Source organism: Leuresthes tenuis, unplaced genomic scaffold (assembly GCF_036924035.1).
Source record: "Leuresthes tenuis unplaced genomic scaffold, fLeuTen1.0.hap1 SCAF_10, whole genome shotgun sequence".
In the NCBI taxonomy this organism is placed as follows: domain Eukaryota; kingdom Metazoa; phylum Chordata; class Actinopteri; order Atheriniformes; family Atherinopsidae; genus Leuresthes; species Leuresthes tenuis.
The window spans coordinates 11,917,003-11,934,156 of record NW_027325364.1 but is presented as its reverse complement, the minus strand read 5'-3'; the positions used below and the strand labels follow the sequence as shown (position 1 = coordinate 11,934,156).

The following is a 17,154-nucleotide window of genomic DNA, read 5'->3' as shown; positions in this document are numbered from 1 at the left end:
TGCAAAAACGTGCCTGAACCACATATAAAAAATACTAAACTAAACAACAAGACCTGACATGAACTATGGAACTAAACTTATGTTATGAATAAGACAATATGTATGTATGTGTATTTTGTTACCCTCACTTTCTATTGTCTGTTCTGTTCTGCTGTTTATCAAGTAGTATTACCTTAACTGTCCAGCACTGTGGTCAGCTGTTGGTGTTGTTTTTAAAGTGCTTTATAAATAATCGTAACTTGACTACTCAGTATTAGACAGTGGCTATAATGTCAGGGCTGATCTTGTATACTTCATACACCCAGGGACCTGTGTGAGGCTGAGGTTAATGCAGGGCAGTTCAGAGGGTCCAGAATTGAAATGATGAGAGGATTAATGGAGATGGTTAAACACAAGAAGGAACGAAGAGTTAATGAATGAATTAATGAAAGTCGTCTTTTAATTTCATTATTATTTCTTGAAATTTCAGTTCTCTTACATGGTCTTATTGATCCAGTCCAAGTAGTTAGCAACTTTGGTACAGACGTTATATGTTCCCTTCTTTCCACACTTTTACCCCCAGCTATTCTTCTTCTTCTTCTGCCTTTAAAAAAAAAACAGCAAAATGGCTCTTTTCTGATTATTCTTACAGTCATTCTCGAGGAAGCTGTGAATCGGAAACCAGCTTCATGTTGTAGTATTTACTGAGAAGTGGCAAAATAGTTAAAGCAAAGCTGCAAGTGTTCTTTGTTTAAGGGGACTGATGAGAGTGATACACAGAAATTGCACTGACCTGGGGTTTGTCCTCTCACAATCCTGAACTGTTGCCCTTACCTTTTCAGTAGTAAATGAAACCTTAATGCATTTTCTTTTGTTATGCTTTGTACCTGGACTACAGTATACCACATAGTTATGAACAGATTAAAAAGTTTGAGTTCAGATTTATTATAGATCAATAAATACATCATGTAATGGATCTCTTAACAGATCTGTAACTGTAAGAGAGTCTTGCTTGCAGCCTGCAGAATCTTTCATATCCAGATGTGTTAGAGATAACTGGATCTTGTAGCCATTCGGAACCCAGAGTTCCCATTGTTTCAACAGGCTGGGATGATAAGGCTGAGAATACTGGGGAGACTGGACCTCCCCATGAATTACAGGCTCAGCGATAAGCAACCTCCAACACTCACACACAGAAAAATACAGAAACCTGGAAAAGTGTGTAAACAGAGAGACTTGGAATAAAGGTCCCAGTCCAAAGTTGATGCAAACAGAAACAGAGTAAACAAAGTAACCCAATCAATTTTCCAATTTTAATTTGAGCTTTTACTGACATACACATTTTTTTTTTTTTGCTTCATTCTAGCTTAATTAGCCTTATAAAGGTCATGTTAAGAACACTGGTTAACAATGTGCAGTACAGGAACAACAAAATATAATCCAAGCTCTACACTTGTGGCACACTTGGCAAAATTTGGGATTCAAAATAGAAAATCATTAAAAAACATCGCTATAAACATGCAGCATGCAGGTACAAAGTCTTTATAAAACTTACCAGATGACACTGCTGGTTAATCCCATGTCTGTAAAATTCATATGTGATTTTCCTCTTTAGGAGAAATGTCTCAGACTCAAGTGGATTCAATGCTACTGAGGCTGTGATCTACAATTGAATTTAACCTGCAACATTTGTCTATTTGTCTTGGCAAAAACTGAATGCAGCTTGTAAAATGGGTGACAGAGCCAAAGAGGGAAATTTAAATGAAGCAAAACGTTGCAAAGCATTAGCAGAAGTCTAAGGGGACACCAATAATGGAAGCTAAGATGACCATTTCATTTTGTTCACACTGAGTTAGTGGGAGATAGAGTGTGTATTATTCAAGATTTTTAACAGATACAGATACGGTTATCACTTACAAATCCACATATGTCAGACCCATGAAAAGACACATGGATGTGCATTAAACCACTTTATTCAGACTTGATAGACAATGCTTTGTACTTACTTAAAGAGAGTACAATCACTGAAAAAGTGTTTGCTCAACAACTTAAGTTTTTAGAAGATTCTTATCATGCTAAGTAAAAATTCAACATCATTATTCTACTTTTGTGAAGGTGCATTTATAGCCAAATTGAATCAGAATTGATCAAAGGTGTCTTTGTTTTTACTTTTATCTTACAAACATCTTTACATCATGTTGTGCTCATTTACTGTAACTTTCAGTTCTCTTGCATGGTCTTATTGATCCAGTCCAGGTAGTTAGCAACTTTGGTATAGACTCCATATGCTCCCTCCTTTCCACACTTTTCCCCCCAGCTGACAATCCCAGCTGCCCAGAATTGTCCATCTTCAGTCAGGGTGAAGGGGCCTCCACTGTCCCCCTGGCAGGAGTCCTTCCCACCTTCAGGGATTCCAGCACAGAACATGTTGTTTGTCAGGTTTGGCAAGTTCTTTTTCTTCTTCTTCAGCAAAGCGAATGAATTGCTGCATGTCTCCTGTTCCACCACTGGAAGTTGCACATACTTCAGCTTATTTGTTAGAATCTGATGTGTTCCCTGATCTGTAACACCAAAGCCTGACACCAGTCTGAAAGAATGAATAGACACAATTACAACAAACTATTTTAGAAAAAGGAAAACCATTCTCCCTGTAGAAGTTGAATTCGAACACCCTGTGACGAAGCCAATCACCTGCCTAAGGAAAAGAAGAACAATCATAAAGAACTCTCTGAAAAAGGAAATCAGTTTGCTCTCTAGCAGTTGGATGATATCCATAAATCGAGAGAAAACAACACTAAAAAAATGAGTGAAAAACTAACTTGACTGTATCATGAAATTATCTCACACATGTTTCCTCACCCCATCATGCCTGTGACATATGCAGCATCCTCTGTTGGCAAACATACTGGCATTACAGATGCACTGAATGTGATCGGGTCTTTCAGTTTGATCAAGGCGATATCATTATTAAAGTTTAATGCATGAGGGTTGTTGTATCCAGGGTGAACATGGACTGAGGCACTTTTCACACGAGAACCCATCAGTCTGAGAACATCTGTATCTCCCATGGATATCTGCAAATCAACAGCATGGAAATAATTAAATGTCAGTGCAAAAACATGGAAGTTGTGGGCAAGCAGAGAACTACTACAGTGCAGTACTTACAGATACAGATTCATCTGGCACTCCATTGTGTACTACCACATGAGCTGCAGTCAAAATCCACCGGTCTGCTATGACCATGCCTCCTCCTCTGACTCCATTTACACCCAGCAGCACTTGCCAAGGAATGGTATGTTGTGGAGCTTCACTGCCTCCAATGATCCTCTGATAGGCCGAAATGTAGTTTGTTGGCCGACCACAAACTGCGTGGTTATAAACAAATACAGACTTAATCTTCTAAGTAAACAATTAATATGAGCAGATTAGGATGTTGTAAAAAAAACGTAAACTGGTAGCATTTTTATCTAAAGGCCAATCACTGGGGACACCAAGGAAATGTTACATCAAGAACAATATTCACTGTTTTCTTTTAAAAAAAAAAGGCTAATTAGCCTTATTAGGTTAAATCTGCTTGCTGGTGGTTGGGTATTTCACATTAAGGATCTCTCACATCCTGTCTGTCACGGATGACATTCTATTCTTTCAGGGGCTTCACTGTGGGTTCTCGAGGCACGAGGGTCAGCAATTGCATGGGACTCTCCAGTGTAGGCTTTTGTCTGCAGCTGGGCAGGATGTAACAGCTGCTGTTGCAGGAGTGGGTCTCTGCAATCAAATCATGCTTCTGGGTCACAATCCCCACTGGAGGACCCTGTAAACCCATGCTACTTCCAAACCAATGCGCGCACTTTGTGCCGCTAGCTCCGATGGCTCGATGTACTCGACACAGAGTACGGTGGTTTCAGCTTTCTTCCATCTTCTCGTTGAAGCACAGAGCGTTCAGAGTCAGATGCCCACCCAGACCCATTTACTATTTTAATTATTTGACTCCAAAGACTTACTATTGTAGTTAATCAGGAGCGATGAGGTAAATTCTACTTAGAATCATCATCATGCCATGCAAAAAACCGTACTGGATAAGTTCCCTTACCATGACAGCAGGTATGCAGGACAAAAAGTAATACCTGGTAGGCATATTGGGCTGACAATAACATCATTGTTGGACCTCCACTTTCTGTCTGCTTCGCATGTGAAACTAACTGAAGAAGATATGAAACAGGACAAAAGATAGAGAGTAAGACTTTTATCTTTAGTTTGAAGGTATGATGTCAGATATTATTTGTAAACTCAACAGTAGAAATTTGAAGAAAGTAACAGCAACACAGGCAGTCACAGTCATGATAACTAAGATCTAATTTAGAGCAAGGAAACATTCATCTCTGATTATACTACAACAAAAAATGCTCTAAGGCAAAATAACATCCACATCCTGGTTTTCAGGTTGCTGATCAAGCAGGAGCAGACAACAGAGGCTGTAGCGATTGGGATTACTAAAATGTGGTTCTACTTTAGGACCAAAGGGCCTATACTGACACTCCGGCGAGCACTCTCAGGGTGGAGCAACTGCTAACTTGATTTGCCTCATCTGCCAAAATTTCAGTACAAATGCAACAAACCTGGGGCAGAAATTTTTTTTGTTGCTCCTGAGAATGAAAAAAAGCTCCAGGCCGTTTAAGGTCTGGGTGCTGTTTATTGAAATTGACTTTTTCAACGCAGACAGTGGGGAGAGCAGAGACTTGGTCATGAAATAGTTAATTTTTCATGCACTATTACTGGCACAAAGGTGGATTCCCAGAAGCATACTGGTTACATCATAATAAAAACAACAGAAAAAAGATACAGGCCAAAGGCAGTGTCTCTGCTGATAAATACACCAACACACCACACATGTCATGGGAGGAATAAGCTTTGCATTAGTGTATATATTGTTTTTTAAGGAAATTGTTGCATATTATACATTTAAAAGCAAATTTGCAGCAACCCTTTACACATAGTGTTTAAACCTTAACACAATAGGGAATGTTTTTCTGTGTTTTTTAGTTAGGACTGAGTGATTTCCACTTGTTTGTCTATGAAGAAAAATTTGTTGGCAGAGTCTTGATTCTTGTTTTGTACATCATTAAGTTAAATATTGGCTAAATGAAAACTAATGCCATTTGGTAATGAATAAACAACACTGATAAAAAAAATTGCCAATGTTGCGAGAGTGAAAACCAATGTAGAAATGTAGGAAAAATCTTAAAGTGTATGTTAAAACTGTAAGATAGTGTATGCTAACATCTTACCATTTACACGACCAAGTAGAGAGTAAAATGGTTCGTTGCAGTGATACTGAACAACAGAAAGGTACTGATTCTGAAAACCAGAGAGGAAAGTCACTCCTCCATTCAGCAGAGGTTCAGGTTCTCCGCAGTCAATTACTGTGGAAGAGCAGGGGGAAAATAAATATCTTATCAGAAAAGCAGTGGAACACATCAAATTGAGTGCTTTAAGTGCTTGAATGTTGCAATGCTCGTAATGTCTGAAGGTAAACGTACTGTGGCATTCTGGCAGAGGGAGGTGCCACTGTCCATTGCTTTGGCACACGGTAGAGAAACTCTTGATCTCCTCACCCTTCTGACAGAAAGAAGAGAAATGTGAATGTAATGCCAAAACACTATTACATGAGACATGCTAACCAGTGTTACTCATTGTGAAAAAAATAATAATTCTATCTAACCATCATCAGCTTGTATCCTTGGTCACAGCGTACATAGATGTGGTCTCTGTAGAAATATTCAGTCAAGGAAGGAGTGATTCTGCCTTGAATCACATTACCAGGAACAGGGCACTTCACCCCTGGAAATGCCATAAACAAGAAAACAAGCGTCATCTGCTGCATGTTATACATTCACTCTCAGTTTAATTTCCCATTTGCCTAAAATTTCACTCTCTCACTGTATGTGCTGTAGTCCAGGCTCCAGCCTCTGCTCTGTCCTTTATCATCGATTTCATAGTCCAGCCTGACAGTGTTTGAGTTTGTGGCTATCACTCCTGGGCTCGTTCCACCGCATAGCTTCACGGGCTTTTGGTCTGGGACAGTCACCTTTCAGAAAATAATTTATTTACTACTCAATGATGTACACATTAGAACTCTGTTTATTTCTATTTATTTCAATAGAAACAGATAGAGCTGCTTGCAATTACCTCCAACCAGTGATAGAGACAGTTTGGACCTCCCTCTGTGTCCAAACTTTCAATGTGGAAGTTGTCAGAGAAGTTAAGAGAGACTGTGAAGCCAGATTCTACAGAAATGATATATTGACAGGACAGAGCATGAGGCGGGGCATTCGGGTAACCTGGACTGAACAGATGTCCCTCGAGCTCATCAAATATGCCACCCCCACAGGATACTGGACAAAAAGAAAAAAGAAACTCATTTAGTCACACAACATCAGGTCACTTCAAGTATTTCAAATCAAATTTCATAAATGTTTCAGACAGACAGACTCTTCCAGTGGAGTGCAACAAAGGAGCTGATGGTAGTTGGACTCAGCATGACCACATGATCACTGGAAGTATGTATTTGGACCAGACTCACACTCGCAGGTGCGCTGGTCTGAGCGGAGCTCATAGCCATGGTGACAGGCACAGAGATATGAGCCGAGTGTATTGAGGCAGATCTGAGAGCAGAGCGGTCCAGAGCCGTCTTCAGTTTCTGGAGCTGAACATTCATCTATGTCTAAATAATAATAATAACACTGAGTTAGTGGGAAATAGGTCAGTTATGGATGATGGAAGCGACAGAAAGGCTGGCAGAGGAAGAGCCACCTATTGCCTGGTACTGAGCAGAGAAGCCCACATTCTGGTGGTGCTCTGGGTTGCCGTCATCTGATTGGAATATAAGGGTGAGCCTGTTGCCTGGAGACAAGATGGGCTGGTAGCCTGGGTGATTCCCATCAGCAGAATTTTCATTGCCACAGAACTTCCCGAGCAACTTTTCATCATAAAGAACCTAACAGATTAACAGATCATACAAATGTATATGAAGTTACCATGAAAACCTCAAATGAAGAATAATTCACTGAACTTAACAAAGCAGCACTAATAATTATCAAGCTAAAACTTGAAAGAATCTGTTGATACTGTGGTGTACATAAAAACCCTAAATACACCAAGATGTTGTCTAAACCCAAAGTTACGGTGTGGTGGAGTTCTCATCTGTGCTGCACCACAAGCTGAGCAGAGAGTATTAACGTGATTTTTCACAAACATTTATTTATAGTTATTATTGAAAATGTTCTATTTCAAAGTTAAAGATTCAATAGCAATTGCCTTTCTTCATCTTAAAATCAAGCACTTCAGCTCCGGTTCACTGTTCTGGAAAAACTTTATGTGTTTAAGAAATGGCTCTGACTGTCAGTGAGTCGTGATAGCAGCCCCCAGAAGACTCTATGTCCAGGTGAGAGAAGGTCAGTCGAATCTGGAAGCCCTCTGACACACTGAGGTCCCACTGCTTCTGCAGGTTTGGGGGATACGGCTGAGGATAGTTGGGGGACAGAACCTCCCCATGCGTAGGAGGGTCTGCATCAGGCAGCGGGACGCTCTCACAGAACAACACATAAAGAGACCTGAAAAGGTGCATGACAGTCTGTTTATCAGTCTGTGGTCATGTGAGCTGCTGGTCCAAAGTTGATGCAAAACAGGAGAGAACAAACACAGTGACAAAGTCAACACAACTGTGGAAGCTACTTAACACCGCTGATACATTTTATACAGCTTGCTGATGAATTTATCACTCGGTCCACATTTGAAACTGTGCTCACTTGTAGTTTTGTATAGATCATCAATATAACAACACTGCATGTGAACAGACTTCAGGTGATAGCAGGTACATTCTGATGATTTTAGGGTCATGGAAAAAAGCATATAAGAAACTTGTAAACAAACAAATGAGTTGTAAATTTTAACTAAACTTACCAGCTGATGAACGAGATCCACCCCATCCCGGGATTTAACATATCTGTGAGCGAACTGATCGGCCGATGTCAGAGCAAATGTCTCACATGCGAGTGAAACATTAATGTCACAAAGGCTGTCGTTTCCAGCGTTTAGCAACTCATTGCGTTAATGCCAGGAATATGTCTTGTTTGTCTTGGCAAAATCAAGTGCTTGCTTGACGAGAAACAGAAGAATTAAACAGAGAATTTGAAAGATTGTATTATCTTTACACCTAAAAAAAAAGTGAAATCCCAATACTTTTGAGAATATACATATATATATTTATATGCAGTGGTGGACAGTAACGGAGTATATTTACTCAAGTAGCTGAACTGTACTTGAGTATTTGTTTTTTTGGAAACTTATGACTTTCACTCCACTACATTAGGAAGCTTGTTGTTATTCGTTCCTTTTAGGCTTTGTAATCCGCTGTTGCTGTTTTTCTTACATAAAATGCAATTTTATATATACCAGAGTGGTGTAAAAAGATCTGGAGTCACAGCAGAAAACTAGATTTGGCTGCAAGGCTGTTTTCTGCTGAGACTACGAGAGGGTTTTGAGAACCGAAGATCTTCATCAAAGCAGAGTTGTAGTTTGTTCGCGGTAATGGACTCAACAGTAAACTTCTACTCCATAATGAATGTGTGGGGAGAATAAAAAGGCTGTACTGTTTTTTTGGGTGGGGATGTTTTAAATAAAAAAAAATGAAAATAGCTGTCCTTATTATTTTTTAGCATTTTTATGCTAAAGTTTTTACAGGTGTTACAGACTTTTTGTAGCAGAGTGGTTCCACATGTCAGTACAACATCAGGTGGTTTCAGAGAGTTACAAGGTTCTGTAAAAGCACTCAGAAAACAATACAGCAATGTACTGATATTAGAAAATGGACTTTTGAATACTTAAAAGTAAGTACTTCAGTACTTTAACTTGAGTAAAATTTTGAGCGAGCAACTTTTTCTTGTACTTGAGTAAGATTTGACTATAAAGTCTGAATTTGTTTTTAAACAGCGTTTTACATGCGTGGCCCGTTGACCTACTACCTCCATGCGACCACTAGAGGGAGCTGTTTATGTTTCTGTAGCATCTGTTGTTTGTTCAGTGCAGAGGATTTTTGCTTGACAAATGTGATCTCAAAATGTTTGGGTGTTACAGCAGCTGATTGCTGGATTGAGAAAATAAATCAAGCCATGGTGAGAAGTTTGCCATCCCTGATTCAGTGCTGTGTACACCGCAGTAAAACTGTTTGTACATTTCTTGCCTTAACAAATTGGAGCCTTTGAAAGTAACGTTAACTAGATTGGAGCAGTCTGTCTCTGACAGTGATTTTTAACGTATAATGATAATGATTTAGACAATTGATTTTCAAAAAAGAATCTTTAATGTAGAGAACCAGATGAATCACAGAAGTGAATGTCTTTGTGCCACCACACTTGTCTGTAACAGAAACAGTGAGACACTGAGAGCCATTATCAGCACATGATATAAACTGTAATCATGGTGTGAAAGGTTTCAATACTTTACAAACTGTAAAATAATGTTTTTCTCTCAGATACCTCCATCATTGTTATCATTATGTTGTTAGACTATTTAGTTTTTTTGCTATATTTGCTGCACACAATCATACAGTAGCAATGGATATTTTTAGTTAGTAGTTAGTATAGATACGAATACATGTTGAAAGTGTTCAGAGTTTATATATGAGCAGATGATTTGGAAGCATTTCCTTTGATTAAAAAATGACCTGTGTGGTCAAAATGCATGATTGTCATGTTGGAATATTTGATTAAAAGATCTTTATTTCCATAAGATTTGTGATTATAGAGATATGAATCAGTCCTGACATATTTTATTATTGTGGTTAACAGCAGGGTGTTTATTCCCCATCATTTTCTAAGGCTTTTCTTCCTCAATTGTCTCTTTAATCCAGTTTACATAATTCTCAACCTTAGTGTAATAACCCTTGTGATTGTAATCACTTTTGTGCTCCAGCTGACAGGGGGCTCCCCAGGACACTATGCCAATCAGATAATAAGGCCCTTCATCTGCAGACGAAGACAACATAGGCATAAAAAGAGGACCCCCACTGTCCCCGCTGCAACTGTCCTTCCCTGGTGCTCCAGCACAGAACATGTTATCAGTAAAGGTCAAGGCTTGATTATTTGGCAGGGTAGGTGTGTTCCTGCATTCAGGCTGTGAGTAGGCTGAAATATGAGCATACTTTAAGAAGCGCGATCGAAGTCGTATCTGATCATTCACGTCTGTCACCCCCCAGCCTGACACTGTGCCATACTCATTTTCCAACACACCTCTGTTTACTTCTGGCAGACAAATGGGAAGTAGGTTTGGGCCAAAGTTCACCCTGGTGGTGAATCTTATAAGAGCAATATCATTGTCGTAATTAGTCCGTTTATCACCGGCGATCCCCTTCTTGTAGCCAGGATGTATTATGATCTTTTCACTCTTGATGGCATGTATGTCATTTGTAAGCATTACATCCACTTGTCCACCAAAGAGCATCAAGGAGGTTTCCTCAACCCCATCCACAACATGAGCTGCTGTGACAGCCCATCGATCATTTATAAGTGATGCGCCGCCTTTGTTTGGGGTTTTTATTAAAAGTTGCCACGGTATCTCTCCCATTGCTGCTTTCTTGCCTCCCAAAATTCTGCCTGCACTTGATGTGTATTGTGGAGGTTTACCACACACTGAAATACAAAGATGTCACCAATAAAGTTAGTTCTCCAGAATGAGTTAAAAGCAATATGAAAAAAGTAAATACACGCATTTATCATCCTACCTCCAGTGCATTTTGGATTATCTGCCTTGCCGCTCGCTGATACCCATTCGCCAGTGGCATTGCAAATGTATGTGTCTGAAAGGTTGAAGAAAGCACACTTGTCAAACTAATAAGTAACATTAATATAAGCCAGAGAAGCAGCGTGTGGAAGATTGCTTTAGTCACCATCTCCTTCCAAGGCGTAGTAATTTGAACTACAGTAAAACTGGATCTGATGGTCGTACTGGGTATTTTGTTCAGCTGAATCCACCAGTTGAAGGATGCTGTTACCTTCAATTAATGGCAGACCGCAATCCACAACTATATATAATCACATGAGAGAAAAAAAAGAACATGAGGAAGGGGTTGTGGAAAAAAAACTCTAAAATGGGGTACAATTTTTTGAAAAAACACACACTGAATCTAGTAGGACTCACTTGTACAGGGGTAACTGGGAGCCCATGTGCCTGTGCTCTGACAGGTTGACTCATACTGCATTAAGAGGTCCTTGGTCCCTTTCTACTTATCAAAAGGAGAACTTTATTAACTTGACAGAGGTTTAACATTTACATCAAACATAAAGGCATGAATGTGGTCCTCACTGTATTCACAGCATAGCCGACATCACAGGTTACTGTCACGGTTTGGCCACGATCGTATTCTGTTTTGGAAGGAGTCACAGTGGAGTGGGAAGTCACCGCTGGTCCACAGATCTTGTCTGCAGGTAACACATAAGAGCATGATTATTTGCAGCAAACATCCTAACAAATACTATTTTCCAATTTTGTAAGGAAGAGGCTTCAGTACCCCTGGTTTGAAACTGAAGACTGAAGCCTTTGTTGTTGCCAAAGCTATCTGAGGTGAAATGGATTTTGATGTTGTTGGAGTAAGTGAGAAGGGGAGATGGAGGAGGTGTGTTGCCACAGAATGGCCCCAGAGTCCCAGTGGGAGTCTTAATCTGCCAAACACAGGGAATGCCAACAAAAGTTGAATGATGCTGTCATGGTGTAAGTTTCCTTGCATCTTGATGAAACATGTAGATATCTAGCATAAACCAAATACTCGGATACACCAACTAATTCACAGATTCTTTATTTTCTATATTTACTACATGGTAAACAAGAAAACTGGACACATCAAAACTGAAGCAGCAGACTTTCAAATATGTGGAATATTCAAATATAAGTGGAAAACATTTCTCTTATTTAGCCACTGTTTGCCTCAGTGACAGCTTGGTACACAACTGGCAGTACATCCAACCAAGTGCGTCAAAGTTACCACCATATTTGAGCCCACATCAGTGATCTCATTATTCAAAATTTAGAGGAAAATGCGTACGTCAGGCCTCCATGATCTAGTTGTATGAATAAGCAACTGTTTAGGGAGACCACTAAAGAGAGATTTTATTTATATCTGTACTTTGGTCTGATATGTCCTATCTGACCTCTCGTGTGTTTTTGAGCTGCAGAGCAGGTGAACCGATTGTTGCTGCATTGTGGTTCCCACTGTGAACCATGGTGGGGGATGTGTGATGATTTGGGGTCTTTGCTGGAGGTAATTCACTTAAAGATCAAGGCAACACGTAAGCTAGTATAGCACCCACAACATCCTGCAGATTTACACTTATTTTCAAGTCAATTCTTTTTTATTTACAAAGCGCCAAATTACAACAAACGTCATCTCAACGCACTTCAAAGACTCAATCCAGTTCAAGCCAATTAGAATCCAAATCATTCAATTCCGAATTAGTCCAATTCATGCACAGAAAACAGAAAAGTAGTCTAGCTAAGAAAACCAACAGATTGCACCGAAACTCCCCTTCGATCCAGTTCCCTGTCCTGAGCGTACATGAGGCAACTGTGGAAAGGAAAAACTCCCTTTTAACAGGAAGAAACTTCTGGCAGAACCAGACTCAGAAAGGGTGGCCAACCGCTTCGACCAGCTGGGGTTTGAGAAGACAGTACTCCTGTCTACTCCTTCAAAGCTCTTTCTGCTTTATTTACTTTATTTACTCACAACATTAACCTAAATGTATTACATGTGTTTTATAGCATTTATATCATCCGTGTTACTCTATGTAAGAAAAAAGTGACAAAGAAGTCTTTATAGGTGATTGTTTATAAAGATCAAATATAAAAAAAAAAAATTTAAGTAAATGTGTCCCTTCTTCTGACAGGCTCTGTATGTGTGTGCTTATTTAAAAAAAGTCTTTTTTTATATGACAATGCCAAGTTTAGTTTAGTTTCTGCCATTTTATTCATGTGTTTTGGATTTCTCTTCTTTGGTACTACCTGCCTCAGTGGCAGCTTAAGTTTAGTTATCAATACAGTTTCTTTAGATTCCACAAAGAAATGTCTATTACAACTTTATGGAGAGAAAGATTATCTTTGGATTATCATAAAGGTATATTTGGATATCTGTAGATCCACAGGAATGATGAAAAACTGCCAGTGGTCTTCATATGTGCAAAGCCAATAAACACCAGTTGAAATCATAATTGTAACCATTTGTTGCTGTTTTCAGCTTGTAGCTTGTATTTTAAATTTAGAATCAATTCTTAAATATCTTTAATTTTGACATCAGAGATTTTTTCATGTAGATTTACTTTTAATGTTGTAAGACGCTAATTCTACTGAAACAAGATAAAGAAAAAGATTAGAAAAACCTCAATGAGTGACATGAGGCACTGCAAAAAGCACAAGCTTTCAACACTTTCGTCTACAACTTCTTCTTTCTTTTTCTTCTCCATTTTTATTTGCCATGATTTTAGAAAAATGGGACTTTATGAAAAAACTTACCCTCAGTGCATCTATGCATTTACCGTCAGGATTTTGTTCCACATCAAAAACCTCAGAGAAGTGCAGCTCCAGCTGAAGGGTCTTCTCCACAGAGAGGGTGTACTCACAGTAGGCATCCTCTGCATACATACCAGGCCAGTTGGGACTGGATATTTCACCTTTGTTCAACCCTGATAGATCCTTTGTACAGCTCACTGTGTTTGATATAAAAGAGCATCATCACTTTAATCAACATATTACAAAATCAGCCCCCTCTCCCCCATGTTGACCGCTTCTGCTTCCCATGTTCAACCACTTTCACTTCATGTTTCAGTACTGTTTCTTCTTCCTCGATTTGTCCTCCTTTGTCTCACTTGTACTGCTTACTGGTCAGACATTAATTCTTACCAATGCATGTGTGGTTGTCCTCAGCCAGGTGGTAACCATGACGACAGGAGCAGTGGTACCCTCCAATGAAGTTGTGACAGAGTTGGTCGCATTCGTTGCTTGTGTCGTCGTTACACTCATCAAAATCTAACAGAGGAAATTGATTAAAGGTCAGATATAGAAAAGTTGAGCTAGAAGAAATTAATTACATTATTTAATTCAAAATACATTTGAATGGATCTACTAAGCTAATTGTCAGGCAATAATTGGTCAATGAAGAATTAAATTTGATTACCTCAACAAAAAAAACAGTACCTTTAAAAACAACCTAACCTCAGCTGTAAATGTTTACCTGGCTTACACCATGACCTTTTACACCATCTCATTATTTACTTGAAAAACTAAGTACACACCACGATACAGTAATTCTTGAAGTTATCATTTTCTAAATGATACTATCAGTCTCTCATCAGTACCTCATTGTTTGCTGTTATGTTTTGGATTATTGTCCCGTAGTATGACCCAATTTAGACCAAGCTGTTAGACATACTCAAGAATATTTTTGTATACAGAGGAGTTCATGGTGGACTCCATGACTGCAAGGTGCCCAGGTCCTGTGGCTGCAAAACAAGCCCAAATGATCATGCTGACTGAGGCCTGTAAAGTCTGAGATGTACTCTTGGGCTTTCTGCAGTTGTGTGTGAGTATTACACAGCTTGATCTTGGGGTGAACTTGCTGGGACGTCCACTCCTGGCATACTATTGCAACTGTGTTGAATGTTTTCTTCTTGTGAATAATCTTTCTTACTGTCTTACTGTTTGGAAATGGCCTCATAAGCCTTCCCAGATTGATGGGCAGCAACAATTGCTCCTCTAAGATCATTGCTGATGTATTTTCTCCTTGGTGTTGTGTTAACACACACCTTAATGCTACAGATCAGGAAACTGCCAAAACTTCTGCTTTTATGGAGGTGCTCACAAATGCTGATGATCAATTCATCAAGTGCATTTGATTAGCAGAACCTGGCTACTACTTGTCCTCTTAATTCTTGTGGTTTACTTACTTTTTCACACAATGCTTCTGAATTTTGGCTTAATTCAATAAACAGTGAGATTTTGCCAGTTGTTGTTCATCTATGGTTGTCTTTATCTCATTTGAACTCATTTTCATTTCCTGCTGATACATAATATGTTAAAAGTGGGTGTACTTTTTCCTCATGACTGTATGTGACATACGTGACACTGCTAGACATGACGCATTTAAATTATGTCTAACAGTTTCAAACTTTTTTCTTTTCCCTTAAGAAATCAATCATTGCAAAGTCTCTTAGGAAGCATGCAGATCAGAATTATTGAGCCCTTTTAAAATGCTCTGAAAACTAAATATACCTGCTCTTGTTTTATGACTCATAAGACCACATCACCACAGTTTCCACATAATTGCAGCCATTGTCTAAAATGATAACTTTCTTAAAATACAAAGGTATGTACGTGCATGCAGTGAGCTTTGTTCTCATGTGGAATGTTGACCGAGAAAATGAACAAAAATACAGTGAAGTTTGGTTGGACATGTGCAACTTAATCTTTCATGTGTTTACTCCTCAACCTCCCACCTTGAATGGTATAAAATCCTTTAAAGCCAGTGTGTCTTTTGATGTTTGAGTAGTCAGAGTGGAACAATAGTTTGAGGCAGCCACCCGGGGATGAGAAGAGCAAGGGATTTACTGAGGACTGAAGCTCCTCGTATTCCTTTTGGCCACACAGAACGGATATTAGGTTTCCATTTGAGAACACCTGGGCATAAACAGACAAAATAACTTAGAACAAATCTTACACCAGTTAGTAACCTCAGCTTCTTAAAGTACACGTTTTTGGCCTGACCTTCACTGCATCATTTTCACAGTCTTGGCTGTCCTCCATGTCCAGGTGGATGAGTTTGATTGAGAGGGTGTGACCTTTTGGAGCGCACCTACTCCAGTTTAGACTGGAATGAGGTGAGTATCCACTGGGATATCCTGGAGACTCTATCCATCCCAGCAGCATCGAGTGGGTCGTGCAGGAGAGGAGGAGAAGCGGGAGACTGAGGCAAGGTGTGGAAAAAGGAAATTGCAATGGGAAATAAAAACTAACAGATGAAACATTAATTGACATTGAATCATGTCTGTACTTGATCTTATCACCAAGATGTTGCTTTTTTACTTATCAGTACATCAGTATATGAGTATATATGTCAAAATGTGACATTTCTGACCTCCAAACAGGGGAAAGTAATTTGGTCACAAACGACTGTGCACTGGTTAACAAAACTGCTGAGATATAAAACGTTTCAAGAAGAACTGTGTCTCATGTTATGCTGGGACACCCTAAAACAAGGAAAAGCTAATTCTGGGAAGCAGAACTCTGAACAAAAGACGAAAAAACACGCTGAGTCGGGAAATCACAGAGCTACTAATGGGACTCTGCATTAGAAGAGTAAAGAACTTTAAGAGCCTATTACAGTTGGATAATTGTGGAAGGGCTGGCATTACCAAACCTTTTTTTTCTCCATCAATGTAGAACAACACATCAAACTGTCTAAAGACCACAAGAAGTGGAAAATTGACCTGATGAGGAATGTCATCATTCTTTGACAAATCAATCAAGCTTTTTTCTTCTTCAGAATGAATTTACATTTGGAGGACACCCAAAGACGCCAAAGCACGGTTGTGGGGGTTATAATGAAGTATTCTCTTGGTCTTGTAAAAGCACTACATGGTAGCGTATTTGTCAATTTTGGGAAATTTATTGTTTCCCTGTGAGGGGGCTGTCTTCCAAGACAATACACACATTCACACAGCTCACACAGATAGTATGACTCCAATTCTCAAGCTATTGCAGCGGTTATTGCCGTCAAGCAAGGACTATCACGAAAATTAAGTCATTAAATTGTTATTCAACTTGTTTCCATTATTTTGTCCAACCCCTGTATTACCTGATTACACAAAATACAGAGCTGCTGTGCAGATTCAAATCGTATCAATAACATTTTAAACATGTCATGCAAAGCAATATGGTGCAGCAATCATATTACATTATGAAATCAAAAAATTCTATCCCACCTGAATCTCAACATCGTTATCCGATCAAATCTCTCCTCAAATAAACTCTCAACATCTATTCTTCCCCTTTTTTCATTAATTTATTTTCCATTCTCCCCCTCCCCTCCCCTCCCTTCCCCGTGGCCCCTCTTCCTCTCTCACTCATATTTTGCACCCG

At 39.3% G+C, this 17,154-nt stretch overlaps 1 protein-coding gene and 1 long non-coding RNA gene across 2 annotated transcripts; one reads left to right on the top strand and one right to left on the bottom strand.

The window, feature by feature from the left end:
- Positions 1-1,495: 1,495 nt before the first annotated feature.
- Positions 1,496-1,677, top strand: LOC140316278 (uncharacterized). The gene is made up of 2 exons (XR_011917322.1): positions 1,496-1,577; positions 1,635-1,677. It is a non-coding gene; the product is annotated as an uncharacterized lncRNA (long non-coding RNA).
- A 259-nt stretch (positions 1,678-1,936) lies between these two features.
- On the bottom strand, positions 1,937-17,047 carry c1s.2 (complement component 1, s subcomponent .2). The gene is made up of 24 exons (XM_072395045.1): positions 16,998-17,047; positions 15,781-15,979; positions 15,513-15,693; positions 13,921-14,046; positions 13,534-13,727; positions 11,543-11,693; positions 11,338-11,453; positions 11,173-11,254; positions 10,922-11,056; positions 10,757-10,831; positions 9,853-10,664; positions 7,939-8,006; positions 7,376-7,589; positions 6,790-6,973; positions 6,560-6,700; positions 6,166-6,371; positions 5,917-6,064; positions 5,699-5,817; positions 5,517-5,595; positions 5,265-5,399; positions 4,104-4,178; positions 3,145-3,344; positions 2,839-3,053; positions 1,937-2,566 (listed from the first exon to the last, which is right to left on the bottom strand). The coding sequence occupies exons 1-24, from the start codon at positions 17,009-17,011 to the stop codon at positions 2,200-2,202; spliced, it is 4,236 nt and encodes a 1,411-aa protein (XP_072251146.1). The 5' UTR covers positions 17,012-17,047; the 3' UTR covers positions 1,937-2,199.
- Between the last annotated feature and the right edge of the window lie 107 nt (positions 17,048-17,154).

What these genes read in the sequence shown, in the direction of transcription:
- c1s.2 (XM_072395045.1), bottom strand. An exon ending in CCTGGACTACAGCACATACA is followed by an intron (nt 5,818 to 5,916) that starts GTGAGAGAGTGA and finishes TGGCATTTCCAG; the next exon opens with GGGTGAAGTGCCCTGTTCCT. An exon ending in TATGTCACAGGCATGATGGG is followed by an intron (nt 2,567 to 2,838) that starts GTGAGGAAACAT and finishes TCATTCTTTCAG; the next exon opens with ACTGGTGTCAGGCTTTGGTG.